Genomic DNA, 12019 nt, shown 5'->3' with positions numbered 1-12019 from the left:
TAAAATCTACTTTCCATTTTCTTCTGTAGCAGAAGTTGCCTAGGGCCACTCACCTTCCACCAACCATAAGATTCAGGACCTCCCTATCTCCGTAAGCCACCTGCCCAGCTTTTCCCAGTATCCTTCGATAAGTCTCCCTTGGCTGGCCCCAGAAGTTCATGGAGGGAGGATGGATGAGGGAAGAGAGGAGGATTGGGAAAGTTCTCACTGCCAGGTGGCTCCCCTCTGGGCCTGGCAGGGAAACAAAGCTGCCTTTCTCCTGTGGGAGATGTAGAATTCTCTCGGGATTCCCTTGGAGTCTTCTCTCTCACCAAGCCCTGGGGGAACGGATGCATCTCTACTCTCACTGCTGCTTGGGGACTCTCTGGAGCCCATGGGCCTCAGGAAGAATGCCTCTGTTCCCCACCATCTCCCTAATCTCTATAGGAGACTCCATCATACAGTGCCCTTCGCCCCTTAAAGTATGGTCGAGTGACCAGTGTCAGTGACACCACCTGGGAGCCCCATTCCCAGATCTGCTGAATCAGAGTCTGCATATTACCAAGGCCTGCAGGTGATTCACAGGCATGTGAAACTTTGAGCAGCACTGCTCTGGACATGGCTATGCTGGCTCCATCCACATGGCCCACATCCGGTGCTGGGAGACTCTCCATACAGCACTGACTCCAGCAGGGCCGGCTGAGCTCAGTGCAGGAACGCTTTGCTCCACCCCCACCCCCCAAAGGCATCACACTCCAGTTTTGAAGGTTTCTCTGGGGGTGTTACACCCTGAGCCTGAGTCCCATTAGTTCTAGCTCTCTGCATAAACACATCTCTCCCCTCTACATAAACACATTTCCCCATGCCCCGGGGGTCCTGGTGAAGCCCCTCTCACTAAACTCAACACTGAAAGCTAGTACACATCTCAAAACCCTCCCTAAAGGTGGGGGCGGGGACTTCATATGTGGCCAAAGAAGCCTTTTATCCATATTTCCTGATCTTCTCTCTGACCCCTTTTCATATCTTTAATCTTGCTGAGGGGTCCAGGAGACAGGAAACACATTTTCCTCCTTTCCCGTTGTAAAGGCTGAGTGTGTTATAGAGAGGGTCTAACACTCACTGTACTGTCCCAGTCACCATCATTCTGGGGTTTAGTGGAAACTGAGCAGAAAGAGTTGCAATTTAAAATCCTGTAATAGATACATGTAAAATTGTAACATATGTCCTTAAACATTCCATATGTCTCCACTAATTCAGGCAAGCCTTACCCCAATTACATTGCCTATAGGAGTCTGCTGTTAATTGTAGTGTACACACACCCAAGGGTTTCTGCATTTTTATCATTCTGAAACTAAAGAAACCGTGACTCAGACGTTTTAAACTATCTTCAACACTCACTTGGCAGAATGATATCACCAAAGGTTTCCCCCTGGTGAAACCGAGTGCTGAGAGTTGTAATTTGCATTAGACCTTAAGTCTCACTTTCTCTACTCTCGTGGGAACCACCTGATTCTTTCTTTTTACTTTTTATCATCACCTGAGAACTGTTTCCCCTGATTTTTATAGAGAGGAAGGGAGAGAAAGAGAGAGAGAGAAACATCGACATGAGAAACATCAATAGGCTGCCTCTTGTATTCGCCCTGACTAGGAATGGAACCTGCAGCCTAGGTACATGCCCAGCCTGGGACTCGAACCCACCACCTTTCGGTATATGGGATGATGCTCCAACATACTGAGCCACAATGGCCAGGGCCAACCACTCAATTCTTAATTCCAAATGTCTTTTTAGGTCAAAGTATCCACCCAACCTTTTCATTTCTATCTATGCACACTTTAAGTCTAGTTTCAAAGAGGGTCAATGATGGGAAAACACATTAAAAAATAGACTAAAAAATTGATCAAATATCTAAATGTAAGAGCTAAAACTATAAACCTCTTAGAAGAACTTGGATTAGATAATGTTTTTTTAGATATTATGCCCAAAACACAAGCAACAGAAGAAAAATATGGGCATACTAGACTTTATTGAAATATAAAAAAACAAACTTTTGTGCTTCAAAGGACACAATCAAGAAAGTGAAAACACAAAGCAGAAGATGGGAGAAAATATTTGCAAATAATATATCTGGTAAGGGTCTAGTATCTAAAATATATAGAGAACTCATAACCTAATAATAAAAAGACAAATAACCTAATTTAAAAATGGACAAAAGATTTTTTAAAAAACCAACACTCCAACATTCCTCCAAAGAAGGTATACAATTGGCCGATAAGCACAGAAAAAAAAAAAAGTTAAACATCATTAATCATGAGAGAAGTGCAAATCAAAACCACAGTGAAATACCACTTCATATTCACTAGGGTGGCTAGGATAAAAAGACTGTAACAGTGTTGAGGATGTGGAGAAATTGAGTCTTCATACATTGCTGACGGGAATGTAAAATGGTGCAGCTGCTTTGGGGTACTTTGGCAGTTCCTCAAAAATTTAAACATAGTTATGATATACCCAGCAATTTCACTTTTAGGCATATACCCAAAAGGAATAAAAGCATATGTTTACAAAAACTTTTAGGTCAATGTTCATAGCAGCATTATTTATAACAGCTAAAAAATGGAAACAAGCCAAATATCTATCAACTGATGAATGCACAACATGTGATATATTTATACAATGGAATATTATTCAGCTATATAAAGGATAAACACTACAACATGGATAAACCTTGAAAACATTATGTTAAGTGAAAGAAGCCAGACACCACAGACCACATAGTGTGGACTCCATTGTCGAGAGTAAGCAAATCCATAGAGATGAAAATAGATGAGTGGTTCCCAAGGGCTGGAGATAGGAGGGAGAGTGGGGAGTGACTGCTAATGGGAGGGTTTCTTATGGAAGTGATAAAAAATGTTCTGGGATGATAGTGGAGATGGTTGCACAAGGTTCGGAATATAGTCTAAACCACTGAACTGGACACTTTGAAAGGGTGAAGTTGCCCTGGCCGGTTGCTCAGTGGTTAGAGCGTCGGCCCGCAGACCAGAGAGCCCTGGGTTCGGTTCCTGCTAAGGGCACGTACCTCGGTTGCAGTTTGTCCCCGGCCCCAGTTGGGTCGTATGGATGGCAACCAGTCGATGTGTCTCTCTCACATCGATGTTTCTCACTCTTCCCCTCTCTCTCCTTCCTGCTCTATCTGAAGATAAATGCAAAAATGTCCTCGGGTGAGGATAAAAAAAGAAAAGGGTGAAGTTTATGGTATATGAATTACATCTCAATAAAACATTGAGAAAGTAAAAGAAGGATCAGTAAAGCAAGAAATTATAAATTATTTGCTTATGCTGAGAAAAATCCGTTTGTCATGGTCCTAGTTCCCTTATCTGTAAAACATCTACTTCATCATCTTTTTCTTAAATGCTTTGAGTAAATTACTAAAGAATTTCAGAACATATTTTTTAAACTCACAAATCTACTCCACAGAGAGAAAGCCCAAGTCCAGATGGGTTAGGCCACATTCCCTAGATCTCAGAGCTGGTCAGTGGCACAGTCAAGATTAGATCCCAGGAATTATGTGGCCATTGACACCATCTGGGACTCACTCTCCCCTGATACCGGGAAAGTTCTATACATATTGAAACCTGCTGATAAATGTTGTAAAACACACACACACACACAACTGTACAAAAACGACCCTATGCAGTATAAAAACAAATATTACACAGCCTCACATTTCGTGTTTTTCCTTTAATAGTAGTGAGTCGTGTGCAGAGGATTTAAATATTTTATCCATGAGAAAAATCTGAGCGAGAACCAGCTTTTCTTCATCGTTAGCACCATCATCATTTTTGTCTTTATTTTCCACCTCCTCTTCTCGTTCTTCTGCCTTCCCCCCTTGCTCATTTTTCTTGCCAGTCTTGCTCACTCCTTCCCACTGCATCTGGTGGGCTGCATATTTTTTATTGCCTCTTCTATGTGACCATGGTTTTATAATATCACTTTCTATATAGAGAACTGAGAGACGATTCAGATAACTCAGTCTTTCCTACAACATGGTTGATCAAAACCTGTTTTGTATCCTTGATAATTTAGGGAAGTCTATTTCAGACTCACCACTCTTTTGGAAATGACATTACAATTTTAGGATTGGTGTCAAATTTGGGGAACCCTCCATCAAGTTTCTCTCATCTGTAGACTGCAAGAATTCAAGGTATTTTGAGGGTTTTGTGTGTGTGTGTATGTGTGTGGTGATTAATTTTTAAATGATTTTAAACTGACAGTGTTCATTAAAATGTTGATGTTGAGGTCTTGCTTTTGTTTTTTTTTAAATCCTCACTGAAAGATATTTTTTTTATTGATATTTCAGATAGAGTAGGAAGGAGAAGGGTAGCAGGAGAGGAAGGGGCAGGAGGGAGAAAGAGAGAGAAACACCGATGTGTCTCACATCGACGACTGCTTGCCTCCTGCAGGACCCCAACCAGGGCCGGGGACGAACCGCAACCAAGGTGTGTGCCCTCAACCAGGATCAAACCCTCGACTCTTTGGTCCGAGGGCCAACACTCTAACCACTGAGTAAAACCGGCCAGGGCTGAGGTCTTGTTTAAATGGCATATTACGTTTTGTTGTCTTTCTTGATGTTAGAATTTTGTGTTAGACCAGCAAAAACTTTAAATCTTTCTTCATGTCCATACAATTCACTCTTCTTTATTGGATTATCAGACAATGCAAGAGTCTTTTCAATAGTTCCATTCAAAGGTTATCTCTTTCTTTCGATAAACTGCTTTTTGGTATGATTCAAATATATTTTTGGGGTACTATTGCCTTGTCAATGTCAGAATCAACTTATTTCATTGTTCATCATTTTTGCTTCTGTTTTTATATGCCATTTTCTTAAAATTTATTCCACTAAATCCAGACAAAATATAAGGATGCCATTGTCCGGACATGCCACCCAATACAAAGGGAAGTCAGAATATGGACAATGGTCATAATCAATTGGCTAAAATAATTTACTTTGACAAATTAAAAAAGCAACCAGACCAGGTGAACATGTTTCCAGGGCTTTCCCAGGGCCTTCAGAGGGGCTCGTGCAAGGGAGAGGACCTGGCGCTTAAACTGCATGGTGCAGCTCCTCGGGGGTGTGCTCTGGGTGCACGTGTGTTCTTGTATGAGCACACACATGTAGAGACATACCAATATGTCTCTATGGAGAGCATGGCCCAGTGTTTCCTCAGATCCAGCCCAGGTAAAAAGGGCCCAAGAACAAGAGATGTTTCATAAACACTGCAAATGGTTTGGGCTCAGCTAGGTGCCTCCTCCCCGCCCCCCCCCCCCACCACCACCACCAGGGACTGAGGTGAGGAACATGCCAGCTACGGGGTGGGCTCAAATCCCATCATTTATGGGGGATTCAATTTTCAGCTGCTCCCCTCCCCTTGACTGTCCTCTTTCCTAACATCCTCTTTGGAGGCAGAGACCACAGAGCAAGGCAGCTCAGAGTGCAGTCTCTGGAGCCCCTCTGCATGGGTTCAAATCCTGCCTCATAACCTATGCTAGTCCAATTAGAGTCCATTAGAATTCTTCCCTGGGAATTTTTTAAAAATGTTTTTATGAATTTGAGAGAGAAACATTGACATGAGAGAGAAACATTGACTGTTTGCCACCCCTGTGCATCCTGAGCACCAGTGATCGAACCCACAACCTGGGCATGTGCCCTGACTGGAAATGCAGCCACACCTTTTGCTGCATAGGTTGGTGCTCAACCAACTGAGCCACACCAGCTAGGACTTCCCTTGGAAATTGTCTAACTGGAATTTAATGGTGAGATCTAAGGTAATCCCTGAGTTGCTGGAGAAAATCAACATGGAGTAGGAGACTGTAAAGCCAAGTAGGGGCAAGAAGGGGATGTATGAACAAGCAGGGTGGGCTCCAGTCCCGGCTCTCCAGCCTGTGGAAGCTCTGGTGCATGTAGTGCTCTTCCACATGTGAGCTGCTCCGTGTCCTTCCAACACACCCCTCGTGGGCTTTAAGCTAGTGTGAATGGGGTTCCTGTCACTTATAACTGGAAGTGTGCTGGACTAAACCTTTCCCGATAGCTGCTGCTTCTCCTGAGGTCTCCATCTCTGCAGGGGCACCGGCACTGCTCTCTCAGAAACAAACCAGAGCCTCATCCTGGCTCCTCCTATTTCCTCGTTTCTTTAGGACCTTCACACACAAGGCAATGTGAACAGGTGTTCGCTGCGTAGGTGCACCTGGCTGGAGAAGCGAGTGGGGGCTGAAGCCCAGTGGTGGCTCGCCTAGCCATGAACACTTGTGCACAGCAGTATCTTCGGGAAAGAGGGACACCTTCTTCCAATTGCACACTAGCTCTCTATAGGCTGCTAGAGCCCTTTTCATTTTTGTAATTGATTCCCTCAGTGCAGAAACTCTGCCTCCTCCTCTTTTCCCCTCCCTACCTCCTCTTGCCCCATTATCACCAGCCATTACACTCTTTACTCTTTCTTAAAGCACTTCTCAGCATTTATAACTGCATCTATCCACCTGGTTCTCCGTCTAATGGTTATTTCCCCGGTGAATGCTAAGCTGTCTGAGGGTAAGGATTGTGCTTCAAGGTTCTCCACGGTACCCTCGGCTTCTGCACTTTGTCTGACACAACTCTCTCCACTATGGTGCTTTCTCTCCTATCCGCCACTCACCGCCCCAGTTCAGGCCATGTTATGTGTCCCGTGTGGCCTCCAGTGGCAATTCTGACATGTCTCCCATCCTGTCCTTTCTGTCAGCCCAGGCCGGCCTTTCTGAAGTACAGATTTTATGGGAGTCCTTCCCCAGTCTGGGTTCTTCTATGGCTTCCTGTTACCTTTCAGATAAAGCCCAAATGAGGTGCATGGTGGTCCTGCCTCTGCCTTTTCTCCATCTTATCCCTGGCCCCTCCCTGTGAGCAGTTTTGGTTCCACAGTTTGCTCTGTCACCTCTGGGTCTTTGCACCTATTGTTTCCTCAGCGTGGAACATCCTTATTTGGCTCCTCTTTCCTGACCAACTCCTCAAGATTCTTATTAGGGGAGACCTGCTTGTCTGTGGTTTCTGTACCTGTCATATTCCTCTGCCACAAATACCCCCCATTAGAGCACTTCACTGATTCTAATGCAGCCAGCTGCTGAAAGATAGAATTTCCCCAAAGGTCTGGGTGCTTCCTGAGGACAGGAACAGTGTCCACTGGTCTCTGTTTTCACCCAGCATAGGACTTGGCATCTGCTGAACGAATTCACAAATGAGCCCCAAGGGGTCTCAAAGGAGTGTTAGAAACCCCATTGTACATCTGGGGAAGCAGCCAGAGGAAAAGCTGAGGATCATTAGGAAGAGAGGCTCCTCAGGGACCCTGCACTGGGGAGAGCAGAGAGCGGATCCCCAGATATGTACTGAGGTCCTTCCTGCTGGCATCACATCTTGCCTGCATCCCCCAGGGCCCCCACGGGGTGAGCAGAGCCCTTGAAAGTGGGCTTGTAAGGTTTCCAGGGAAAAGGGTCTGTAAGGGTGGGATTAGGGAGCACCGAGGTCTTGGTGGCAAGAGTATGTGTGTTAGAGGGCGGAGTTGGGGTGGCGTGTGAATGGAGAAGAATTTTTGCCAGGCTGCCCTTCTAAGGAAGGATGGGAGGGCAGAAGTGCCTCTGTGTGTGCGGGATCTCTCCTTTGTGGTTGTGACTGGGTCTATGAGCTTTGTGTTAATTTTCTTGTTTCTCAAGAGACAGCTGAAGTGGCACCTCTTTCAGAAAGCCGTCCCCAGCACCTCGGCTAAATCAGTGGCCCCTCCTCTGCTCTCTGAGTGTGCGCATCTTGATGAGAGCATCCATGCCGCATGTGGTGCTGCAGGTTGGCGCGTGCCCCTCCCCTCGCAGGTTCTGGGTTTGATGAGATCTAACAGTGCCAGGATGCTCTATGTGCTGGGTTATTGGCTGAGTTGAGGCATCTGTACCTGTCTGATCTTCAATAATATCCCCCTGTGGTTACACCTATCACTGAGAGCCTGTGAGTACCATGCAGCTTACCAGGCCCTTTATACATATTTATTGTTTCCTCATAATGCTGTGAGCACACTATCACTTCCTCTGTACCCATGAGAATTCCAAGTGGCACCTGGGGCCACGACTTCTCAGTGATCTTTCTGGCTTCTCTCTGTGTATGGAGAAATGTGAGTCTTGATCTCACATGCACTTCAGAATCACCTGGGAAGCTTTTGAGAAATACCAATACCTGGCCCTGGGGTATCTGGAACAGATAAGACACATTAAAGCAGATTCTCTGGGAGGTGGGGCTAGACATGGATCTCTATATAGTACTCAGATCATTATAATAGTATCTGATATGAAAACCACTGACCTGTGTGTGATGATGTTTGTCAAAGTCACAGGAACTTTCCTACATATTGGAGAGACATTCATCCCTCCCTTCCCTCTCCTGGCCCCAGGCTTCCTTCTTCCAATCCGTCTGCCACCTACAGGGCCCAGTTTGCTATTTTCCTTCTGGTCAATAGGCTGCCCCTCTCCCTAGGGAAAGCCAGAACTACCGTGGTATAAATTAGCATTTTTATTTCCAACACCTGAGCGAGCGCCTGCAGCTCGCCCCACTTTGGTATAAACATACAAAGTCCCTTTCGCACCGCACACCATGCCTCAGAGATAAATACAGCCCTAGGGGCTCCTGCTCGGGCAAAGTAACTCTTATTTACAGGAATACATTACAAAAAAGTATTACAAAAAGTGGTCCTGAACAGGGGGTGGGAGTGGTTACCGGTACACGTGTGACACTTGGGATGGGAGCGCAGCGCACTGGCGGTGGGAAAGAGCTGATTTCTCCAGGGCGGGCAAAGGAGAGGCCACGCCCGCGTAAGGGAGCCGGGTGTCCCGGTACGGGGCTTAGGTCTGCGGGGGTACCACCTCCCTTGGGGGAAAGGGGTGAGGAAGAGGAAGGGCCTGGCCCCTCCAGGATCAGCTCTGTCCCATGGAGGAACACTTAACAGTCGTCGCAGCGGGTCTCAGGGAAGGGTGCTGCATGGGGAAAAGGACTGTGTCCTTGCTCTGGGGTGCGGAAGGCGGAAACGCACCAGTTCTCCCGCCTCTCCTCCCTTGTGAGGGGTCGCTTTTAAAGCGCGATTGGGGGTAGTGGTTGGCACTTAAGTTCAATCTTTTGGGCGCGAGGGAACCCTAGGGGCACCATCCCTCGGGCAGGTGGACAGCGGCGTCCTCCGACACGGCCGCCCACACCCTCAAAGCACCTGGTAGATCGGGTTGGGGTTCGCGCCCACGGGGCACTGTGGGGCAGCATCGGGGGTAGGGGTTGGGGCGCCACGATCGCCCTCATTTGGAGCGGCCGCCTCGTGCGAGCCCGGAGACGATTCCGGCGGCGCGTCCGCCAGCAGAAGCGCGGGCGCGGCGGGGCTCTCGGTGGAGATGCGCTCCACGATGCTGGACAGGCAGTCGAGGCTCGACACTGCAGCACTCTTCCCGGGCCTGGGCTCTGCGCGAGGAGGGGTAGGTTAGTATCCAGGGGTTGAGTCTCAGACAACTCCCCCACTCTGGTCCCAGTGCTATGGGACAGACGGGACACTGAGGGCCTGTCATTGTCCGGGACGATCCAGAGAGAGAGAGCTCGGGCAAAAAGAGAGGGAGCTACATGCTTGGTATTTTGTTCCTTGTTCGATCTTCCAAGTTTTGTGTGTGTGTGTGTGTGTGTGTGTGTGTGTGTGAGATGGGGGTGGGGGTGGTGGAGAGGTGGCTGGTCCTAGGTAGAGAGAAGCTAGGACAGCTCAAAGGGGAACTTGGGAATGAAGCACAAATACGCACCACTGGGCGCCTCGCTGAAGTAGGTGCCATCGTAGCAGTTCCGCCGCCGGGCACCGCTCGGGGGGCCGCTGTAGTCCATCTGCAAAGGGCAAGGGCGACCGACTCAGGCCCACGAGACCGCGGGAGCATCATCCTCTGTGTCCCCACCCCAGCTCCCCGTCTCACCACGAGTTTCCTGCCCTACTTGATGGTGGGATGGGGTAAGGGTGGACAGGAGCTGTCTGCAGCGTGTCAGGCCAAAGAGAAGGCGTCAGTCACCTGGGAGCACACATCTTAACTTTGGAAACAGGTTTAAGTGGAGAAGAAGCAGATCGCGGTGCAGCAGTGTTCTAATAGCGTTCCCAGTCGGGTGGATCGCATCTGCACTGTGCGTCCCCAAAACATTAGACCACCCCAGTGACAGCTGCCTGGGACACGGGATCCACTCCCCGGAAGGTTCCCAGTTCAATTCTCCCCACTGAGGGCCAGGTCCCCTCCCTTGGAAACGATTCACAGAATATCCCCCAAGAGCTGCTCCCACTTCTCCTCTAGCCCGGGATCCCAGCCTTACCATGCCGTCGGAGCAGTTGGAGCGCGGGCTGGACGCGTCCGAGTCGCCACTGTAGTGCTCGCCGCCGCGGCCGGAGGGCAGTGGGCCAGGCGAGTAGAAGGCGGCAGTGGCGCCAGGGGGCGCGGCGTCCTGGTCGCGTAGCAGCGCCTGCAGGCCCTCGATATAGCGGATGGCGTTTCGCAGGATCTCCACCTTGGGCAGCCGCTGGTTAGGATTGCTAGACGTGCAGCGCTTGAGCGTCTCAAAGGCCTCGTTGACTTTGCTCAGGCGGCGCCGCTCGCGCATGGTGGCGGCCTTGCGGCGGTCGGCGTTAGTGGTCTTGCGCTTGCACGCCTTGCAAGCCCACAGTAGACATCGGCCCGCCTGGTGGTGTCCGCTCGGCGCGCGCACATGCTCGTCCTCGCGCGCCCCTGGGACCGGGTGCACAGCCGCAGGGAAGTGCGAGTGTTCCTCCGGCTTCAGGAGTGCGCCCACGTGTACGAGGCGCGGGTCCAGGTCCTCGAAGAAACGCAGGTCCGGAGAGTCGAAACATGGGTCATCGTAGAAGTCGTCCGCTGAGGCAAAGTTGCAGAGAGAGCCGTCGGGGCCGGTCAAGTCCACGTCGCGTAGCGGCGGCGACAGCAGCTCCATATCCCAGCTGGGGGCGGTGCAATCCTGGCTTTGCCCAACCCCAACGGCAGGGGTTGCCTTAAACTTTCTGCCTCTCTGGAGCCGGCCGTGTGATAGCAAAGTGCTGGGCGTCTGAATGTATACCCGACCGGCCCCCACCCTGCCCTGTCCAATAGGGCCTGACGGGCTCCCGGGAAAGTGGCGGCAGTGCCCTGGGGCTTCTCCACCCCTACCTTTAAGCCAGGCGCCGGGGGCTATTTATCCAGTAGTAGCCTACAGGCCCCCGGGGCTGCAGCGGGTTGCTGGGGGCGGGGGAGCCCGAGACCAATAGGAACAGGGGAGGGAGGAGCTTGGGATCCCCAGGGTGGCCGCAGGGGCCACCCCCCTACCTCTCCACACTCCCGGGCGCGCGCTCTCGGTCTCCTCCCTAGGCAGGAAGGGAGGCAGAAGCTGGCAGCTCAACTCGGCTGCACTTGGCTCCTGGGCACACTCTTTCCAAACCTCTCCAGCACAAGATTCTTGTGTCCGCGGGAAACGCTGTCCTAGGGCACTCACCTCCCAATTGACTCTGGGCTTCCCTGTCCTCTGATTTGGCGTTGGGGAGGAGGAACCAGAAGTAGGGTAGGCGTAGAAATTAGATAGGGAGAGATTTGGAGAGAGACACTTGGTACCGGGGCAGAGACACAATCAGAACTGAGATAGTGAGAATGTGAGCGATATGGCCAAAAGGCTGAGAGACACTCGGAAAGCAGAACGCTAGAGTCAGAGAAACGCGCAACCAAGAGAGACTCCGAGAGTCTAAGTGGGCATACCTGATACAAAATGGACGAGACAGCTTTGTCATTAAGCCAGTTCCTGCTCATCTTTTCTGGACCGTTAGAAATTCAGCTGCATCTATGCCGGAGTACAGGATTGTTTCGAAAGCTTTGCGCCAGTCTCTCCAAACTCAGCTCCTGCCCTTGCTTGGAGGGAGGGAAGCGGACGGCTGCCCATCTCAACCTGCGCGTTTTGGCATCCGGGTATCCAGTGCCGCTCTAGGAGGGGATATCTCTTCA

General features: G+C 49.8%; 1 protein-coding gene across 1 annotated transcript; it reads right to left on the bottom strand.

Moving 5' to 3' along the window:
* Nucleotides 1-8678: 8678 nt before the first annotated feature.
* MYOD1 (myogenic differentiation 1) lies at nucleotides 8679-11193 on the bottom strand. Its single transcript, XM_036259401.1, has 3 exons — nucleotides 10356-11193; nucleotides 9806-9884; nucleotides 8679-9479 (listed from the first exon to the last, which is right to left on the bottom strand). Exons 1-3 carry the CDS (start codon nucleotides 10983-10985, stop codon nucleotides 9229-9231), a joined length of 960 nt encoding a protein of 319 aa, XP_036115294.1. The 5' UTR covers nucleotides 10986-11193; the 3' UTR covers nucleotides 8679-9228.
* Nucleotides 11194-12019: the final 826 nt, after the last annotated feature.

The sequence above is a fragment of the Molossus molossus genome, unplaced genomic scaffold (genome assembly GCF_014108415.1).
Source record: "Molossus molossus isolate mMolMol1 unplaced genomic scaffold, mMolMol1.p scaffold_m16_p_13, whole genome shotgun sequence".
In the NCBI taxonomy this organism is placed as follows: domain Eukaryota; kingdom Metazoa; phylum Chordata; class Mammalia; order Chiroptera; family Molossidae; genus Molossus; species Molossus molossus.
The sequence above is the reverse complement of the archived record's forward strand: the minus strand, read 5'-3'. Positions and strand labels throughout refer to the sequence as shown.

What these genes read in the sequence shown, in the direction of transcription:
- MYOD1 (XM_036259401.1), bottom strand. Translation starts at nt 10,985, where the DNA reads ATGGAGCTGCTGTCGCCGCCGCTACGCGACGTGGACTTGACCGGCCCC. An exon ending in CCAACTGCTCCGACGGCATG is followed by an intron (nt 9,885 to 10,355) that starts GTAAGGCTGGGA and finishes TGCCCTTTGCAG; the next exon opens with ATGGACTACAGCGGCCCCCC. An exon ending in CTTCAGCGAGGCGCCCAGTG is followed by an intron (nt 9,480 to 9,805) that starts GTGCGTATTTGT and finishes CTCCTCGCGCAG; the next exon opens with AGCCCAGGCCCGGGAAGAGT.